Source organism: Rhinopithecus roxellana, chromosome 8, assembly GCF_007565055.1.
Source record: "Rhinopithecus roxellana isolate Shanxi Qingling chromosome 8, ASM756505v1, whole genome shotgun sequence".
Taxonomy (NCBI): Eukaryota; Metazoa; Chordata; class Mammalia; order Primates; family Cercopithecidae; genus Rhinopithecus; species Rhinopithecus roxellana.
This window is the reverse complement of record NC_044556.1, coordinates 21,758,868-21,779,811: the sequence shown is the minus strand read 5'-3', so window position 1 is coordinate 21,779,811 and position 20,944 is coordinate 21,758,868. Positions and strand designations below refer to the sequence as shown.

The 20,944-nt window shown below is 34.5% G+C and overlaps 1 protein-coding gene across 4 annotated transcripts in view; it reads right to left on the bottom strand.

Moving 5' to 3' along the window:
* The window catches only part of FNBP1L (formin binding protein 1 like), a 99,464-nt gene that overhangs the window by 15,422 nt on the left and 63,098 nt on the right, over positions 1-20,944 (bottom strand). For 2 of the 4 annotated variants that reach the window (XM_010385117.2, XM_010385118.2), the window contains exons 3-9: positions 17,626-17,679; positions 16,265-16,412; positions 15,461-15,523; positions 9,430-9,534; positions 8,387-8,515; positions 6,172-6,318; positions 4,298-4,501 (exon numbers count right to left, since the gene is read on the bottom strand). In XM_010385117.2, coding sequence (XP_010383419.1) covers positions 4,298-4,501; positions 6,172-6,318; positions 8,387-8,515; positions 9,430-9,534; positions 15,461-15,523; positions 16,265-16,412; positions 17,626-17,679 — 850 coding nt within the window. Of the gene's footprint in view, positions 1-2,715; positions 2,875-4,297; positions 4,502-6,171; positions 6,319-8,386; positions 8,516-9,429; positions 9,535-15,460; positions 15,524-16,264; positions 16,413-16,663; positions 16,842-17,625; positions 17,680-20,944 lie in introns of those variants that run through there. The other 2 variants (XM_010385119.2, XM_030936761.1) reach the window with 2 other exon arrangements.

Genomic DNA, 20,944 nt, shown 5'->3' with positions numbered 1-20,944 from the left:
AGAAAAAAGTCTCTGAAAGTCTATAAAGTCATAAATAATTCAGAGAGAAAACCTGGACTCACTGCTAATAACTTAAAAAATAGTATCCAATAAAACTCAAAGTTGCAATAGAGTAAAAATTATTAGTTTGTTTTTAAGTAGTTAAGTTCGAGTATATCCTCAAATATCCATTAACAGTTAGAACTTAACGTCACAGAATGAAATTATAGACCTTCCTCCCTCAGAAAAGATCTGCTGATACCACTGTCAAACTCAAAAACACTGGTGTAAGATAACATTTTTCATATCCTTAATTTATATTGGGTTCTGTACACACCAGTTTTTCTTTAAAAAAGGAAAAGAAAAAGAAAGAAAAAAAATCATAATTTTTTAAAAAAGTTATTTAGGAAAAGCAATGTGCAGCAAATATCGCACAAAACAAGAGTTTCTGAACTGAATGAACGGTACAACTCATCAGTTTTAAGAAACCTCTAGACTTGTTCTGTAATCTTTAATAGACTGAAAACTCCATGTAAAAACATAGAAACAGGCTTACTTAAAGCTTACCTCCTTTTTTTAAATTTTTCTATATTGAAAAAAAATCTTCAGTGGGAAAAAAATCTCTATAGGTTAATTTTTGAGATACATATCTAGTAAATACCAAACAGTAATCAAAAGAAAAAAAATTCTCAACCTCAAAGTTGTAATCCACTTTCCTCCCTGCTCTGTCCTCTAAACCCCCAGTTGGTTTGTCATATTTTCTATCTTGCACGCTGCTTTCTTCTTCAGAATGGTAGCCAATAATAAATCTGGGAGGGGATTTCACACTTCTAAAACTAGGCCCCTACAAAAATAACTTATGAATATCTATAATCTGTGAAAAACAAATAATAAGCAAATACTTTAAAGTTTTACAGTTGTAAAATTCTACCTACAAACTTATTAAAAATAATAATAATAAGGTGACACATATTTAAGCTTCTCTGTCCAGGGCTCATAGCTCTAATTGCCTGAGGTTTTTTTTTTTTTTCTTCTTCTTCTTAGAATTACACTTACCTTGCATCTCTATGACTATATGTGAAAAATATGACTATGACTATATAGTGTAAAAATATGACTATTTTAACTGGGCCTGGTAGACTCATTATGTAGGATACACAAATGATTACAAAAATGTGACTACTATATGGTAATTTCTCATGATTTATGTAACAACATAATATTTAGTGTAGTCTAAATTGCCAGAAGAGTGGTGGTTCATGCCTGGAATCCCACAACTTTGGGAGGCTGTAGTGGGAAGACTGCTTGAGCCCAGGAGTTTGAGATCAGCCTGGGCAACAACACATCTCTATTAAAAAAATTAAAATTAAAATTAAAAATAAGTAATAAATAAACTGCCATAGGGAAGCAACATGGAAATGAGTTCTAGCCTCGTAACTGAGGCAACAGAAATCCCAAATATGATTTCTCAAAGTCTTTCAAACAAGTCTTCAGAGCTTTTGGAAGTGATTATAGGCATGCCTGTAGTTATAATACAGACTCATCCACGGGGACTTTTCAAAATGTCATCAATTACCTACCATCCACACATAGAATTAGGTAAAATAGATGCAAAGAAGTTCATGTCCTTGAAGGAAAAAAGAATCCCAAAGAAAGACATAACACACCTGGACATTTCTGCTGCATTAGTTACATTAGTTAAGTTTGCCATAATGTTTTAAGGCAACATAGATATAATCTTGTCCCTAAACTAATATGTCTTGTTCCACAGGAGGCCAAAATGCAATTTGAAGACAAAAAGAAAGAAAAATAGAAGGGAAGGAGGAGAAAGAAGAGAGAAGAGAGGAGAAAGGAAGGGAGGGAAGGGTCTAAGAAGGAAGAACGAAACAACCTAACTTTAGATTATTGTTGTTAGGCTTCTTAGGGCACTGACAGACTGATTTCTCATCTATGGGTTAACAAACCTATGTTTTTCAAATCTTTCAACAAATGCTCAAACAAATCTTATAAATGAGTCTAAATTACAGGCTACTAGTATTAAAAGCACACCCTTAAAATCAAACACAAACAAGAAAAATTACCTCACTAACACAGTAAAGTAACACTAATGTATTTATTAGTAGTATAACAGCTGTTGCTAAACAACAGTTTAGTAAACATTACTCAGTGATATCTAGTATTTTTATAGGCTTTACAATTTACAATCTACCTTCTATTATCTCAATTTGATCTACAACAATCTTGATATTTAAAATGCCTATCTTTAATTTTTTTAACTATTGGAAACTGTTTATACATCTGAAAATAAGCAGGGCAATTAAAATTGAACTTGACATTTTATTGTCGACAAAATAATACTTTATAAAATTGGCAGGTGAAGTCAGCATTGGTGACAAATTATTACAGAGTAACTCCAGTGACAAATTACTGAAAGTCTTAAAAATGTAAATACATTACAAGACAATGGTGAACATATGATTTCACATAAACAAAAAAAATAGCTAAAAATATGATTGTACCCAGCACCCTCTTTATAATACCATTCTTTTATGGTTGAGCATTTCAAATGTTATAAAGAGGAGTTGTTTTTAACTTGAGGGCAGCTATTCTTAATTCTGTGGTGTTTTTAAACTGTGTATTTATAGGAGAGTGCCTTATAATGAGGGTGGAGAGTATTAAAAGCCACACTACACACACAATAGGCCATCATGCATTTTAACCCATTATTAAACTTACCCCTCTTTTGAGGCTTCTGAAAGAAGGAATTCTGGGCTTCCCTGTTTTTATTTCATTCATACAATAATGCACGGGCTCAATGGAGAATGTGAGAAACTGGGACCCATTAGGAGTACTGGATGTGAATAAACTAGTAGGGGTTAAGGGTGGGGACTGTGGCTAATATGGAAATAAAGAAAGGAATCAATAAGCCAAATGTGCATAGTTTTTTCCTAAATGAAAATTCTATTTTTGGCAACATACTTTTCACAAAATAAATCTCAAATAAAGTTTTCTGTAAAAATATTATGAGAAAGTAAACATAGTTTTGCCCAAAACTATCATTTAAAAAAATCAACTTTACTTTTTAAAATGTACCATTTCACTTGATTACTTTTTACATTGGACAAATTAAAAATACAGAGTACACACATTATATTGTCAAAGAAAGGAATATGGCCTAGATTTTAAAATTCTCTTCTAATTTCTAGAATATTAGCACTACCATGGTATTTGTCAAGAAATAAAGCTGGCAGCTACACCTAAAGTTATCTAAATAGGTAATGTCACACATAAAATATTAAAACTATAACTGATTATTATCAAAAATAGGCAAAAAAATTTTCATTACATTAATGGCTTTCCTCTCAGGCTGTTTCTATTTCATCCTTATTTCACCTTTTTAATTCCAGTATTCCTTCCATATCTAAGCTCTTCTAGTTACCTTGATCTGACTAAAACAGGTCTCACTTCTCAACTTTTTGACTGGACAATATTATTAAAAGCATAAATAAAGCATGAGTTAATTATAATTGTGCTTTTAAAGATATAGGTATATTATAATGAGTTAAATTTTAATTTTATCTACACTCATATGCCATGATCAAAAAATGAATTAAAATAATCAAGTATACTTTAATAAATATAGTGCATCAGATTAAAAGTATTTCTCTATTCTCCTCACTAATAAGACACTAGTACACCCACTTAATTGATAAGAAAGACAAAGCACCCATCTATTTCATTTGCTCACATGCTGACCTAGATCTATCTAAAATAAAGAGCACATCAGAAGGCGGGTTCTAACAAGAATTCAAAGGTGAGATTCTCTTACCAAACTAGAAATTGTTTTAAACTTCAATTAACCAAGAAGACTGAACTCTTCCCATTAAAAACTCATATGGATGATAAAAATAATTTTAGTAGTATGATCTATCAAACCTAATTTGACATGTATTACGGCTGTGGTCAATCATTCATTCCATTTGAGAATTGCAATTTTAGTGGCATTTTAGTTAGATCATGTTTCCTTAAAAATTCTGATGGAAACTACATACAAATGAAACTTCAAAAGCATATAATTTAACTAGATATTAACAACTTTGTTAATACTCTTACCCATTATTAAGTGGTAATCAAATGTTAAATCCATAAATAACTGTTACTATTAAGGTATTTGTAGTATAAGTGAAAGGTTAACTGAATCATTCAAATTGAAAATATTTATTCTCCATTAATGGTAAATCATTTTCCATTCAATACCCACATTGTTTTAGTTGGTACACTTAAACTGATTAGCATATAAGAATTTTATGACTTTTACCTTTGGTTTCTTTCCAAAGAGCCACAATTTGCCCTTGGCCTTTCCTACTGTGGTTTTGGCATCCATCTTCCCACTCTCCTGTTTGGATGCACTGATAGTCCCATCAGAAATGGTTCTATATATATGTTGACTGTAATCTTCAAATGGAAAGTCTCCCGGAGGTTCAAAACCAGATTTGAAGGAGTCTACCACCATTTGAGAGTCCTATACAAAAGAAACTAAGTTTTAAAACTGTTTCACTTGCTCATAATTCTACATTAGCTTTCATACCTTTATTCAGTACAAGAAAACAACAAATATAAGTTTAAATAAATAATTCCACAGTAATCATTAAAGTAAATAATTTATTCCCATGAATGTGTAACAAACTCAAAATATTTTAATCCCAATATACTTGCAAATTACCACTTAATTAATTTATAATATTCATAAAATGTTTTTACTTGGTAGCTTTAATGACCTGGAATTCATCTGAAGACTACTTAGCTGAAAAAGACCTAACTGACAAAAAGAATACAGAAAGAGGTTATTATCAAGTAGAAATGTTGTGAAGTTTCAAAGGAAAAGGCTTTTTGCTTTAAAAGACAGATGCCAACAAAGAAGCTAATCTTTGAAGTGAGGAAAGAACATCTAACTGTAAAAGAGAGTAAAAGATGAGTAGGAAAAGCTTTCTAACGCATCCAACATGGGAAAAGATAAATAAATTAAACACATACTGTGGAACGTTAACAGAGCAACAGGGAAAAGATCTCATAAACACTACTGAGTACAAAAAACGTTTGAAAGTAAAGTTTAATACCATGTACTTAAAATTTTTAAACTCACATAAATATTGTTTTTAGATATACATACCTCTGCCTGAATGCTTTACTGACACCTTAAACTCATTATTTTCAGAGTATCTCTACAAACTCCTCCCCACCCCTAACAACAACCTCTCCTCTTCTGTTGCCTATTTCTGTTAACAGTACATTTTGCCCTTCATTTAGTCAAAAGTCATCCTTAAAAGTCATAACCTACTTTTGTCAGTAATGCTACCCTCAGCAATCATTTGCTTAGGGTAATTAAAGAGAAAAGGGCTCTAATGATATTGTATAAACCTGTATCCAATCACGCTGAAATAATATATGCACTTTGGAATTTCCAGTTAAAGAAGCCAAAAACCCTCTTTTCTAAATTTAAGAACTCTATTAGCTGTTACAGAAAGGATCCTCACTAATATAATATCTACTTCATAGGTTCATTAAGACTAAAATATGTGGCACATATCTGATATCCTCCAAACACCAGTTCTCTTCTCTTGCCACTGCTTTTCCTCATTTCTGCCAACCATGTTTTTTGATCACTCAATTAATATTTACTGAGATAAAAGATCAGTAGTCCTTAATCAAGATACAATGTGATTACCTATATTTCCTCAAGGGGAGGCAGCCTATGCTGTTTCATCTGCACATAATGCCTCCTTCCTCCTCCTCATGGGTCATCACTCCATATGCTACCCACATTTCTTGATCCAGCTCAAGTGCTAAAGGCAACTCTGACCACGTCCTTCTCTAAATTTTCACTAAACAAATAGTATAACACAATTTGTAACACACAGTTCCTAGGTTAAGACTCTTTGATAAGAACTGAAAACTTAGTGGGAGAAGAAGGGAGTTAAAAATCTTTTTTTTTTTTTTTAAAGAAAGAATTAGAACTTTTGCATTTAGAATGAACTTAGAACTCAAAGGAATCTATTGCAAGACATTATTCTACAGAATATAATTTAGAATCACACATCAGATTACTTTATCCCTTTCTCAACTCATTTCACTAACTTAAACTGCACACCTAAACCAAACAGATGCATTCAAAGATAATTATGTAGCACTTACTCTTCTTTCATCAACAGATTTTGCTGCAAGAATCATTCCTTCCAAACATTTTGAAATGATAGGAATAACTTTGCGTTCTGAGTCAGCAAATCCTCTGTAACACTCACTGAGTTTAATAGTCCTTCGTTCATCCATTTCTTGTAGTTGCTAATAATCAAGAATTTTTTAAAAAAGAGAAAACTGAATTTTTCAATCATTCTAAAGGAGATCAATTAGTGATTCCCCACCAAAAAATAAAGATTTCTACCCTCATAGTTACGCTGTTGTTGTTAATATCTTTTAACAAGTGCTACTGACTTATAATACTTAAAACTTGAGGCATGGTAAACAGCAAAATAAATTTAAAAAAAAATAGTAAGGCTCTTAATATTGTTTTCCTAAAACCAGATGACACTGGGATTCCAACCTTCCAAAAGGATCCCTTACTGGCTATCAGCTCCCTGCCCCATACTACTGCCACCTTTTACTCTTCAATTAGAGTATTTCTTATTTATGCTTCCAGGAAACATTTCGTTTGATGACAAAATTCTGGTGCTTTTTAAAAAAACTTTTTTATTTTTATTTTTATTTTTGGCAATTGGCCCATAACATATACAAGTCTGAGACTTTTTTTTTTTTTTGAGGCAGAGTCTTGCTCTGTCGCCAGACTGGATGGAGTGCAGTGGTGTGATCTTGGCTCACTGCAACCTCCACCTCCCGGGTTCAAGCAATTCTCCTGCCTCAGCCTCTCGAGTAGCTGGGACTACAGGCACGTGCCACCATGCCCAGCTAATTTTGGTATTTTTTAGTAGAGATGGGGTTTTACCATGTTGGCCAGGATGGTCTCCATCTCTTGACCTCATGATCCGCCTGCCTCGGCCTCCCAAAGTGCTGGGATTACAGGCGTGAGCCACCACCCCCGGCCAAGTCTGAGACTTCTAACCTCAAGTTTATTCAGGATATTTTGGTAAGACCTGGCTGGACCAACAGTCCCTACTCATTGTTTATCAACAGGTACCCAGACCTACTGCAGTGTACAGCTCAGAGCTGGGAATATATGAGGAAAAACAGCAAGTCACAAGCTCAAAGTGGCACATACAGAATTCTCACAACTGAAAATTCACTGGCACATGCCACTAGGAAATATGTTGAAACACATGAAGTCCAACAACTTAAAGGCTTTTTTTTTTTACATATCCTATTTGCCAGCACTGACCTTTCTGTTCGTTGAAAGCACTTACACTGCTTGTGTCCCCAAACTCCCACAGCCTGGGACTTTGAGACCTGCATTTTCACAGAAGAATTGCTCCATAGAAAGGTCCAAATGTAAGTATCAGGCCCAAAACACAAAAGGTAGTTTATCTCCGAGTTATGGTTTCCCCAGAATATGGAGACTTAACTATTAAGCCTAGAAAAGCATCACAGTGAAGACTGGCAGGCTTGGTCCTCTGGATTCAGTGACCAGAATTCTGGTCCCCACTCCAGTTCACCAACTCTCACTGTGCTTCCTTTGTATTTCCAACTCGCCTTATAAAGAGGAAAAAGTGTACCTAGGCTGACATTCTTCCCATGTAAGCTCTGCGTTTTGAGATACTACCTCATCAACACTGTTTTACTAAATCCCTTTTCTGTAATTTCTCTTCTTTCTAGAAAAGGCAATTAAATAATTTAATCCTCATGAAAATTCTGAGGTCTTTTTTACCTGAGGCTGTTTTGCAACTGTTATCATCAAGTGATGACAGACAGGATTTATAAGCAAGCTCCAAGTCTGAATTACATTTATCATCTAACAGAGTCAGCATGATAAGCAGGCAAAACCCACGCTAGCAAATACATTTTGTAAGATTTATTTCTGCCATCTAGACTGATGCCAAAGACTCTGGTTTGGTATAAAAAAGCTACATCTCAATTCTAGGTGAACAGATTACAATATACAAATGCAATTAATTCTTCTTTGTCGTGTCAAAACAATTATACAGTATTTAAATGTATCTTACAAATGTCATTGTTTAAATAAACTGTTTATAACACTAATAGTAGATATGTAGGAAAATGTGTGACTTAAAAGTTAGAAAAAACTTGTTTTCAAATCTATAATCATAAAGGAATCTCTCATCACTAACCTTGATGACTAGTGAGTCTAGAAAGATTCTGATGTCTAAGATTTACAAGTTTTATATTTAAACACCAGCTCTTCCAACTCTAAAACCAGATTAACTTCATATCTAAGATTTACCTTGTAAATCTGAGGAATCACTACATAAAAATGTTTGTGTTGTTCTCCATTGAAGTTTTGTAATTGTGCAGCATATTCATTTTTATTTTCATCAGCCATATGCGTGCGCAGATTCAACTGCTGTTTGGCCTAGGGGCAAATTGGTCGAAATTATTACCAAGAACAACAAAATCACAACAATTCACTTTTCTGAAAATTATACTAAAACTCGATTTTATCAATGGAGAAGCCAACACCTGACATCAAAAGAATAATGAAGTGGCATGACTCTTTTGAACTATTAATACCATTTAAAATATAAGGAGACAATTGCAGATCTTATTGTCAGAGCGGTCTCCTTATTACAATATTCTTCCCTCCCTCATTACACTAGTATTCTCTGATAGCAATAAGCCACTCTAATATAAACTCTCCTTACCAAATCCAGATAAAAAAATAAACAGATGAAAACATTATGGTTTGAAACAGTGTGCTTTTAATCAGAAGAGAAAAACAGGTATCTTTAGGAATATTTTCATATTGTTAAAAAAGTTAACAGTAAAACATTTCTTTATGATCCACCTATATCCAACTAAAATATGGAACTTAAATCACAGTGAAACTAAATAATAATATGATTTTTGAATAATGCACCATTCAACAGTGTTTCCACCTATGTGTAGAACCACAGATACTTTAAGGAATGCTTATTTAAGGAAAATAGTTCTGTTCCTCTTGATCTCTTGTACAAAGTCAAATTACAACAGTTATTCTCTAACTAATTAGTTATTACCCCATCAACACATCTTAACAAAAACTCAATCCCAGTAGCAACTACATCTTTCCTCTAAATTTGAATGCAGCTAAGATATTGTAATAAACTAACGCATATTGCTTTCTCAGACCAATACATACCATTTAAAGTTGGCAAATATTTGTATATTTTAGACTTAGATACAGTGTATCTCTTGAGTAAATTCTAATACTGTACTGATGCAAATGTCGTGACTACTTTCCTTACGCAAATAATAATATTTTGACATTAAAGTTGGAGTATTTCTTACCTTTTCAACATCTGCCTTGGTTGCATTAGTATCATTATCCAATCTTTCATAACTCTGTTGTGCCTTTTCTGCCTCTCTACATTCTCTTTCAAACTTCTTTTTACTCTGTTAAAAAAGATTAAAATATCACACTGAGAAAATAAAATTAGGCTAACTTAATTTAAGAAATAACTTTAGATAGCATTAGGAGAAACAACTAACACAGAGGATGGGTTGATGGGTGCAGCAAACCACCATGGAACATGTATACCTATGTAACAAACCTGCACGTTCTGCACATGTATCCCAGAACTTAAAGTATAATACTTTTAAAAAGAGAAAAAAAAATAACTTTAAAATGTGCCAATGTGTATTGTGTGGAAATGAACTGCACGCTAAGTAAAATTTGTCCTTTCTAAATTAGAAAATAACTTTTACTATTACAACCAATCCACATTCCTTGAATATCAGATATTACAGACCATGAAGAAAAAAAAATAGGCATGACTGAGTTAATATTTACTATGCATCTCATTCAAAAAATGTGTGTTTTATACTTTTTATTATAAAAAATATAAGTCCTCATCTTCAGGAGGACTTTTTTGGTTTGGTGTTTTTGGTTCAGTTGGTTTGTTTTGGCATTTGTTTGTACATTTTTTTGGTGAGACCCAATGTAGCTTGGGATATGGAGTGTCCCTCCAAAGTGGTTTTATATTGTTTTTTTCCAGGTGTCCCACGAAGACCATCAGCCCAGACCCCAAATCTTTTTAAATTTTATTTCATTCAAATTATTATGACTTTGTAAAGCTATTCACAACTGAGCCATATAAAATATATGTCATATTATATTTCCTTTCCTACATAATTTTTTGAAATTCTGGAGTTAATACATGTCTTCATTTTTTCAATTTGCTTAGTTTCCAATGCACTTATCTCTAATTCAACCCCAGTTTTTTCCAGTTCTTTAAATCTGTCTGCAGTTAATTCTAACACATCAGGAATTCTATTGATTTTATTTTCTTGATAAATCTCTCCCAAAGGCTTCTAAACTTGCTGAAATTTGAACTCATTACCAACTAGGCCTAATGCATACTTGTTACCTTAGCGTTTCCCTCTCCCATCAACCTGTGGGTTCATTTCACCTCTATCTTTGTTTGGATCTCCTATTTCCTAGTTTTATGCTTTTTCCTTTCTTGATTCACTTCCTCATTTTGCTATAACACATTCAGCAGCAGCCTCCTAAAAGGTCTGCAGGAGATAACTGAATCTCCATGGCTAAAAATGCCTTTACTATCATTTTTAATCAACAAAATTTGGCTGGATTTAGACTCTAAGTTGGAAATCATTTTCCTTCAAAAACTTAAGAAGTATTGCTCCACTATTCTTCTGGCTTCTTGTGAGACTATCCTGTCTATTCCATTCTGATTCCTGATCCATTGTATAAACCATGTTTATTTGTTTGGGGTTTTTTCTTCCTGGAGGGTGGTAGAATCTTCTCTCTCTCCAAAGTGTTCTGAAATTTCAAGAGATGTGGACCCACTGTGCCAAGCACCTGGGATATCCTTTCCATCTAGAAATTCATGTCTTTCAGTTCTGGGAAAACTTTCTTGAGTTATTTTTGTCCTTTTTTGTTTTTCTCTTTTCTAGTATGTTTATTATTTTGGAAATGAACCTACTGGATGAGTCTTCAAATTTTCCATATTTTCAATGTCTGTCATTTTGCTCTACTGGGGTATTTACTGAACTTTATATTTCATTTTTTTCTAGTGGGCTTTTTTTCCTATTATCATAAAGTTATTTTTTGTTCTTTATATGTTTGTTTTAAAATAACACCTTATTCTTATTTCATGGATGTAAAATTTTCTCTATTCCCTTTGAGAATATTAGCTAACAGCTGCAGGTATTTTCCTTGTTTGTTTTTGCATTTTAATTTTCATTTCCTTTCACAGTCACATTGACTTCTTTCCTGCATATTAGTTCTGGTCTCTGATGTGCACATTAGATGTCTTCTTTAAATATCCGGGGATCCTTGGATATCTGCTCTTATTTAAAAAGCTGTTGAAAGCTCCACAGATGGGGCTTTATGGATCATGATATTTTCCTCCAGGGTGACATGGCCAGGTAGTTTGTTTCCTTGGAAAAACCTGGCATCAGTTTTTATAAACTTTTTCTCCCTAACTGATTAGATTACCCTGAAAGACTTCCAATTTCTTGCCTGGAAAATTCATACCTTGCAACCTGTGCTCTGAGAATTCCTCAGAAGAAGCAGGCAGGGGATCTCAATATTTCGTATTTATCTAACCTCCTTTATCAAACGAGTTATAACCTGGAAATCCAAGCCCTTAGCAAGTACTAGGTCCAGGAAACCATTATACCTCAAACACCCTGTCGCCATTTTTCCAAATGCCACTGTATCAGCTCAGACACCTATTGCTCTGGGTTTGTTTACCCATGGTTCCTAGTAGTCAGCAATTTCCTTTTCTTTCAAGTAACTAAGAGTTTAAAATACAATTTAAAAATACAATAGCTGTTATATGGAGCCATTTGTAGTCAAAAGATTTCTTAGTTCAGTTTGTAATATAGTTACAACCAGGTAGGTCTATAACTTACATCAAATAAATGCGCTCCAGAATTTTTTACAAATTTATTTAAATGTAGGCTCTATTCCATACAGGTATTTTGATTAGTATGACACACCAAATGAGATACTTGTAATTTACTCAAATCCCCTAAAATATACAAATACTCATACATAAAGTTACTTTGCTATGAAAATTAAGTTACCACATTTCATTCTCTGAAATTGAGTTCAGAACTGCGTTTTCCAATCAAGTAACTACAGGCTACTAATTTTGGTGCAAACTGAGGCTACTTATGTACAAAAGTATTTTTTTTTTTCAGACAGAGTCTCGCTCTGTCACCCAGGCTGGAGTGCAGTGGCCGGATCTCGGCTCACTGCAAGCTCCGCCTCCTGGGTTTACGCCATTCTCCTGCCTCAGCCTCCCGAGTAGCTAGGACTACAGGCGCCCGCCACCTCACCCGGCTAGTTTTTTGTATTTTTTAGTAGAGACAGGGTTTCACTGTGTTAGCCAGGATGGTCTCGATCTCCTGACCTTGTGATCCGCCCGTCTCGGCCTCCCAAAGTGCTGGGATTACAGGCTTGAGCCACCGCGCCCGACCACAAAAGTATTTTTATATTTGGTATCTTATTTGTGGAAAAACACCTACCTAATAATTCCTTGCAAAAGCAAAAGAACTAGTAGTACAATAACATTAAAAATGCTCCTTCCCTGAAAGATAATATAATGTTACACAATATAGAAATATATTCCAGAAAAGATTTTTTTTCCCTTCATCCTTGGTGTGGCAGATGAAGAACAGCCACTTCTACTCCCCTACTCTTGCTTAGCAGAGCCTGCCCCCCAATACAGAGGCAGAAAACAGTTAATACTTGCTGTCCTAGACTCCCCACAGCCAGGGCAGAGGTAAGTAATCTAATTCTGTCAAAGGCACCCAGAGGAAATTCGCTGGGGACTTTCTGGGAAAGTTTTCTTTCCCTGATAAAAAGGGATAGTTGTAAGTGAAATGCTGCCTTTTTCCCACCTCTGGATGAAACTGAATGAGGATATGGTGTTTAGCTGTTTAAGCCTACTGTTGACCTTAAGGAGACATGGCTGAGGAAGAGAGCACCTGGTCAAGATGGCAACGTAGACAGATGAAAAGGAGATGGAGCCTGGTGACATCCTTGGGCTACTGACTAACTATGGAACTGCTCCATTTCTGAGCTCTGCTCTTATAAAAAATTGCATGCTCTGTTACTTGGAGCCTCCTAATTGATGGACCTGGCATCTCTGATGCTTCTGTCTTCTTCTTTTTTTTTTTTTTTTTTTTTGAGACGGAGTCTTGCTCTGTCGCCCAGGCTGGAGTGCAGTGGCCAGATCTCAGCTCACTGCAAGCTCCGCCTCCCGGGTTCACGCCATTCTCCTGCCTCAGCCTCCCGAGTAGCTGGGACCACAGGCGCCCACCACCTCGCCCGGCTAATTTTTTGTATTTTTAGTAGAGACGGGGTTTCACCGTGTTAGCCAGGATGGTCTCGATCTCCTGACCTCGTGATCCGCCCGTCTCGGCCTCCCAAAGTGCTGGGATTACAGGCTTGAGCCACCGTGCCCGGCCAGCTTCTGTCTTCTTAATCTCTGACCATTCCTTTAAGACCTCCTTTACAGGCTCTTCTGTCTTGATCTTAAATCCCAGTACTGCCTACTTTATTTATCCCAAGGTTAATAACTGTCTTTTAATTTTTTTCCTCAATTTTTAATACTCTGTCAGTAATTCAACCTGTCTACCAGTTCTTTACATTGCCTCACAATTATTTCAAATGTGTTAGGAATTCTACAATTTCACTTTCTTGACTAAACAGGAAGACACGGAACTAGGAAATAGGATCCTACACTTGTTTCTACATATTAAACAGAAACTATATTGGTTAGTTTCCCTCACTAGACTGCAGGTGCTACAAAAACAAGAACCCTGTCATACTTACTTTTGTACCTCCAGAGTACAGGTCAAGGATACTTTTCAATAAACACAAGTAGAGCTGAACTCACCTTTTTTTATAGTATTGTTAATGCCTTAAAGAAATCTCTCCTACATTTTTGATGCTTCTTTCTTATGACCTCTAAAACTTTCGCTTAACAACTGTCAATTGTTCTAAAGGCAAGTTGGCACCTATTAAGAATAATCTGTGCCAACACCAATTTTTAAAGGAACCAACGACTCATGAATGTAGGAGTATGTTATTTTGTGCAAATGAAAACACACACACACTCATTAGGTGGTAGATACTAAGCATGATAGTAAAGGCAATTTAAAACTTAATCAACATAAATACTTTGTAAAGTCTTGCTGAAACCAATTAGAAAATCCAAATGAAAATGAAAACAGATTATTAATATACCTAAGAACTTTCAATCAGCACTGGTGATTAGAATATTACATCAATGATAGTTACATAGTAGAAATGTAATCCAAGTTTTGAATATGCATTTTTAAAAGGGAAAGAAAACAGGCTGAAAGCAATGGAAGTATATGCATGAGATTTTTAATCTCAAAGTACTTTTTCTAACAAGCACAGGCTAAACTGATTAATTTAACATGGAAAAACTCTCTTCGGCATAATTTTCAAGGAATACTGCAGTGCCAATCAGAGAAATATGCTAGTAAAGAGTAAACTGTTCGATAACTTGAGGGTTCAAAAAGAGTATCTTATACTACAGAATATCTTTTAATAGAGCTTTTTTTTTTTTTTTTACTCTAATCCCATGACACAGATTATAGAGCATTTTATGTAAAGGCAACTGCAGTGTTCCATGTGAACGTCTTGTTTTTCAAATTATTCATGTACTAGAGCATTTAAGAAAAACTACATGAGGAAGTGCCTTGGGGAAATTTTTAAGTAAATAATTATTATGTCTTTATAATTTTGCCCTACAAAGTACTTTATTTCTTACATTGGGATGGTCTCTATTAGCAGGCCAATATCAGGAGCATTTACAAAATTATACAATGACTGAACTGGAAGAAACATTTCATATCATCTCGTTCACTCTCTTCATTTTTCACATGCTAAAAATGAAGTCAAGAGAAATCAAGTGCTAAGTTAAAGGTAGAAAAAGAACCTTGATTATTCTCAGTCCTCAGTCAAATGGTCTTCTAAGACATATCACCCTTACCCTCTTACTTCTATCCTCTATTAATACTTTATAGTAACTATTTTAAAGTAAAAAAAAGAAATCTCCTTAAATGTTCACAATGATTGAAGATTATAGAGTTCTTAAGTATAGTTATAAAGTAAGTTATAAAGGTCAAGAAAAATGACAAAATGATCTCACATCCTCTATTTACACTATATTGACTATTATGCAATAATACCAATGTCAAATTATTAATAATACACTGAGAAACATTAAACTCAAATAGATATGAAGCATAAAAGAATTTAGGACTAACCTAGTCTAAGAGATTTTATGTTAACCATGAAAACATCATAACTCACATTATCCATCTGTTTCCAGCACATGTCAAGATATTGTTGAGCTTTTCGTCCTTCTTGCAGATGCTGAAGATTATAACCATGGCCAAAAAAAACAAAATAAAACAAAACAAATAAAAATAATTACATTTAAACACTAAAGTCTAAAGTCCCCAAAAGGCTTTTCACTTTTTTTTTTTTTTTAAGGTACTAATTATAACTTTACCAAGACTTAGGAAGAAAGCAAAACTTCCTAAAAATGCATTTTATAGGATATTGTCTTAATACTTTAAATATAACCTTGAAAACAAACACAATTTTCAGAAAAATAATGATTGTCTTGAATAGTGGATGACAAACATTTTTTATAAAAGGTCAGATAAATATTGTAGGCTTTCAAAGCCACACTGTCCCGGACACTCAACTCTGCTAATGTAATGCAAAAGCAGCCACAGGTAATATAAAGTCAATTAATGTGGGTCTGTTCCAATAAAATGTTATGTATGGACACTAAAATTTCATATAATTGTCAATATCATGAAATATTATTCTTTTACCATCTAAAAACATAAAAATCATTCTTAGCCTATGGCAACTAGCAAACAAAACCAAGCACTAGGTTGGGTTTGGCCCATAGGCTGTAGTTTGCCAAACTTAAATCCAAAAGAATCATAAATTAGCAAGAGTAGTTTGTGATAATTTTTAGCTAGAAGAAATGTAGTGAAATAGAAAACCAGTTTATGCTGAACACACATTTTAAAAAAAAAAAGTATTTCTGTGCAACTATTTCATATACTACTGCAATTGGATGAAAATTGTAAGAATTACCATTTTTCTTTCAGTTTTCAGATCATGAGCATATCTCATTAATTCACCATATACTCTGTGCGCCATTTCTTCTGCTACAACTTCTCGCTGTCCTGCATAGTCATTTAACTCATTAAGGATATTAAAAAAGGCTACACACGAGGTAAACCTGGCAAAAACATTTCAAAATGGTGAGACTTAATTTTATTTTCATTACAAATGTTGGTGAGGTATGGACTGAATCTAACATTTCACAAATTTTAGCATATTCAACCTAAATCTCAGCTACTAGTTCTAAATTAACTTCATATGGAAAAAATCCTGCATTACGCTCAAGTTGTACACGTCTGTATATCTTCAAGTAGTCTTTCATTTATTAGTAAAGGGATATTTGGGGTCAAAAAATAATAAGAATACTACCTGCAGGCTCTTTTGGCATACTGGAATCTCTTAAGTTGCCAACTGACTGGCCTGAGCTTGGGAATGAACTTGGTTGGATTCCTAGGCTTGGCAGCTGAACCTGTTGCAGAGATGATGTGCTTGCCAAATGCATCTCGATGGCTGATCTATAGAACAATTTTGCTATCAGCTCTGGACACAGCTGCCTGTATGCCTGCCCATATCCTGAATGGAAGTGAAGTGCCATTATATTGACACCACAGGGGATAGAAGGGTCAAAAATAAGGGTAAAAACGTGTGTGAGGGAAGGAGAGAAACAAAGAGAATCACTGTATTAACGTATATATCTACTTCGAACATACTGCGGAACACTCTCTTACAGCTGAAGATTAACAGCTCAGATAGGACTCCATTAACACTAAACCTGAGAATCCTAACAACTGACAATTATACACAGAGTTGTTTGTTCGTAAGTCTAATCTCTTCTTGTTTCTGCATCTAAACAATCATCCACATATTCCTCTTTAAGACCACCAAAAAACTCGTAAGTGATTTCTAACCTTTTTATTTATTTCTAATGCAAAAACCCTCAGCGCTTTCCAACATCCCTTTATACCAATTAGTCAAATTGTTTTACTACCTATAAAAGTAAAAGCAAGAATCTAAGAAGCCAACAACTATGTAACAAAGTGTGAAAAATATCCTTTTCTTCTGCAGACTAAATCATTCAAGTGGAGTCCTAGTCTACATTTTAATTGAAAATCTGTATTTGACTATTCTAGAAAACCACTGATCAAGCCCACCGCAGTATTTATCCTCATAAAACATTAACAGTAGTTCCCTCTTTCATAAACATTAATTTTTAAATTAAACTTTATAAAATCTTTATAAAAAGCTAAGAATATATTTATCTTACTAAATAATAAAAATATAAGTATTTTTAAATTTTTTAATATGTATTAATGAACAGGTATGTAATTTACCGTGGCTCTTCATCTTTGGATGAACGTTTGGGGCAGTACTTCTTAACCAGATTTCTATAGGAAGAAGATTTTTTAAAATTTATTAAAAATTTCAACTGTTGTTACAATTGAAATAGTCTAAGTTTTCAATTTCATTCAATCATGAATTTTATGATATAAAACAATTAAGACAGCAATATGGTCTCTTCTCCATTAACATCATAATATGTAATCATTACTTACATTTTGTTCTTAAAATACTGATATCTGGAGAAAGAAAGCTTATTTCTGTATTTTCATATGAATGTAATCACAACAATTTGGCTGATGTTACTATCAAATAAGAAAAGAGTTAGGAGGAAGAATAGAAGAAACAAAGTACAGCTGGCCCTCTGTATTCCAGGGTTCCACAACCACAGATTCAACCATGGGTCAAAAATATTCAAATAAGTAAATAACAATACAGCTATAAAAAGTAATACAAATTTAAAAACCAATAGAGCCTAACAAATATTTACATAGCATTTACACTGTATTAGGCAGTCTAAGTAATCTAGAGATGATTTAAAGTATGAGGAGAATGTGGGTAGGTTATAGGCAAATGTTATGCCATTTTATACAGGGGACTGAGCATCTTTGGATTTTGGTACTCATGGGTCTGGGAACCAATCCCCCTGAGGAACAATTACACTCAGTATGTGAAACTGAGTCGGGGCAAAAAGAAACATTTCAAAGAAATATCATCACTTCTTTTGTTTCACAAATTGGGGGCTTTAATACTAACTAAGGTAAATTGTAATCAGATGCTGACTCAAGGGATAAAAGAACAGTTTGTCACCATCTCCATAACTCTACTTTTATATGAAAATCATGATGTAACTCCTTAGCCTTCTCTTTTCTAGGCAAATGAATTACATTCTGACTTGTAACTATTTTTGCCTTCATCCATGTCTGTTCTTAACATTCTTACAGTAGAATGCTACCTTATTTCATCCTTTCAAAATCAGAAAGAGACTAGCATATGGACTTTGGAGCCAGACTGGACTACCTTTGTTTGAATCCTGGTTTGTTTGTTTGTTTGTTTATTGAGATGGAGTCTCACTGTGTCACCCAGGCTGGAGTGCAGTGGTGCAATCGCAGCTCACCGCAACCTCCGCCTCCTGGGTTCAGGCGATTCTCCAGCCTTAGCCTCCTGAATAGCTGGGATTATAGGTGCAGGCCACCACACCCGGCTGTTTCTTTTGTTTTTAGTAGAGACAGGGTTTCACTATGTTGGCCAGGCTGGTCTCGACTCCTGACCTCAGGTGATCCACCTGTCTCAGCCTCACAAAGTGCTGGGATGAGCCACCAGCCCAACCTGAATCCTGGCTGTTTTATGTAGTACCTGCGTGACCTTGGACAATGTGCCTAACTTCTCTGTCCCCTCATTTCCTATAAATGGTACAAACAGTACCTACACCATATAGTTAGGAGAATTAAATGATATAAAGTGCTTTATACCCTGAGTCTCAAAGTATGGTCAACCTGGGTCCAGCAAGGGTCCATAGACTCTTTGGTAACAATCTACAATGAGATAAGTACAGAAGTTGGGATTAACTGTATTTCTTTTGGATCTAGTAATTAAAAATTAGGACCTATATTCTGTATGTCTCTTTTATGTCATGTTTCTAGTATTTAATTTTTATTGTATTTTACTGTATATTATAATACAAAAATTTATATATAATATAAAATTTACAATACAAAAATTTATATAATATTTTATTGTATTTTACAAAAGTACACAATGGATTGGAAATTAAAAGAAACTAGTCCATCATCACAAACAATTTGAGATGCACTGCTTTAAACTATAAGCAGTTTTAAAGTAAGTGGCCCTACTATCTTTCAATACTATAAAAGAATCACTGTCTTAATCTCAGATTAGTACCAATTACTTCCACTTGAATCAATTTATTCATTCTACAAATTGTCTATTATGTGCTAAGCACCATGCAAACTACTAGGAGCATCATAAATAAAAGAGGACCCATGAGCAAGAGACTTACACTCTATTGAAAGGAGACAAGTATGCACCAATAATTGTAATATAGAGCATGGTAAGTGCTATGATAAAGATATACAAAGAAAAGGAAGACCTAACACCCAGTGAGGGGTGGATAAAGAACAGGCAAGACACTGAGAAAAGAGTTCAGATCAACATGTATTGAGTTCCTACCACCAAGAAACCCATAGTTGTCACTGAATGTAAAGTTAGGGACAACATGAAAGCATTAGCACGCACTTCAACCACTCTAGGGTGCAACCATAGCTCACTGTCGCCTCAAACTCCTGGGCTTAAGTGATCCTCCTGCCTCAACCTACCAAGTAGCTGGGACTACAGGCACACACCATCATGCCTGACTAATAATATCTATATATACTTTTTAAAGATACAGGGTTTCACTACGTTACCCAAGCTGGTCTTGAACTCCTGGCCTCAAGTGATCCGCCTGCCTTGGCCTCCCAAAGTACTGGGATTACAGGTGTGAGTCATCCTTCTTGGCCTTCAAAGCTTTGCAGATATTTAATATGTCACTACATTAATACATGTACAAACTGTACAGTCATATGCTCAAACATTTTTTACAGGTGAGCAATAAAAAGTTCAGAGATCTCTGGTCTAGAGAAATCAAATATATAGACACTCTTATATAACCTAATATGGTAAGAACAATAGAGGGCTCTGTAAAGAGGGTTCCCCAGGGGTAGAAAGCTAAAATTTCTGATTTGCTGACTGAGCCTAAAGAGATAAACAGGAATTGGGCAACTGGAAACCCCTAGAGAGAGGATTCTGCTCATTAGTGAAGATCTAATGAGCAAAGACAAAGAAGTGGGGGAAAACAGAGCATTTAAGAAGAACTGTAAGTAGGTTCAATGTTGCTGGAACATCAAATATGAGCTAGAGAATTACAAGTAGTAAGGTTGAAAAGTAAGTGGGGAACGAAGCAGAGACCCTTCTAAAGTCATATGAAGGAACTCTGAATAAATACTCTTGACCAGTGGTTATTAATCCTGGTTACCCAAACACTATCAAAACTCACTGTTGTGAATGAGTTAATTTACTAATTCACCCAAATATCAGCAAAGCTACTATCTGCTATAAATTAATTACTTCAGATACCAGACAGAAAGAAAGGGACGAGTCACGGTTAGCAAACTAGTAATTGGGCATGACCTACAGTCCTTTCTACAAAAGAACTCAAAAAGGAAGAAGGGGAAAACATGATGAACAGAATAATTCACTAGAATAGGCAAATTCAGAGAGAGAAAATAGATAATGGTTGCTAGCACATGGAGG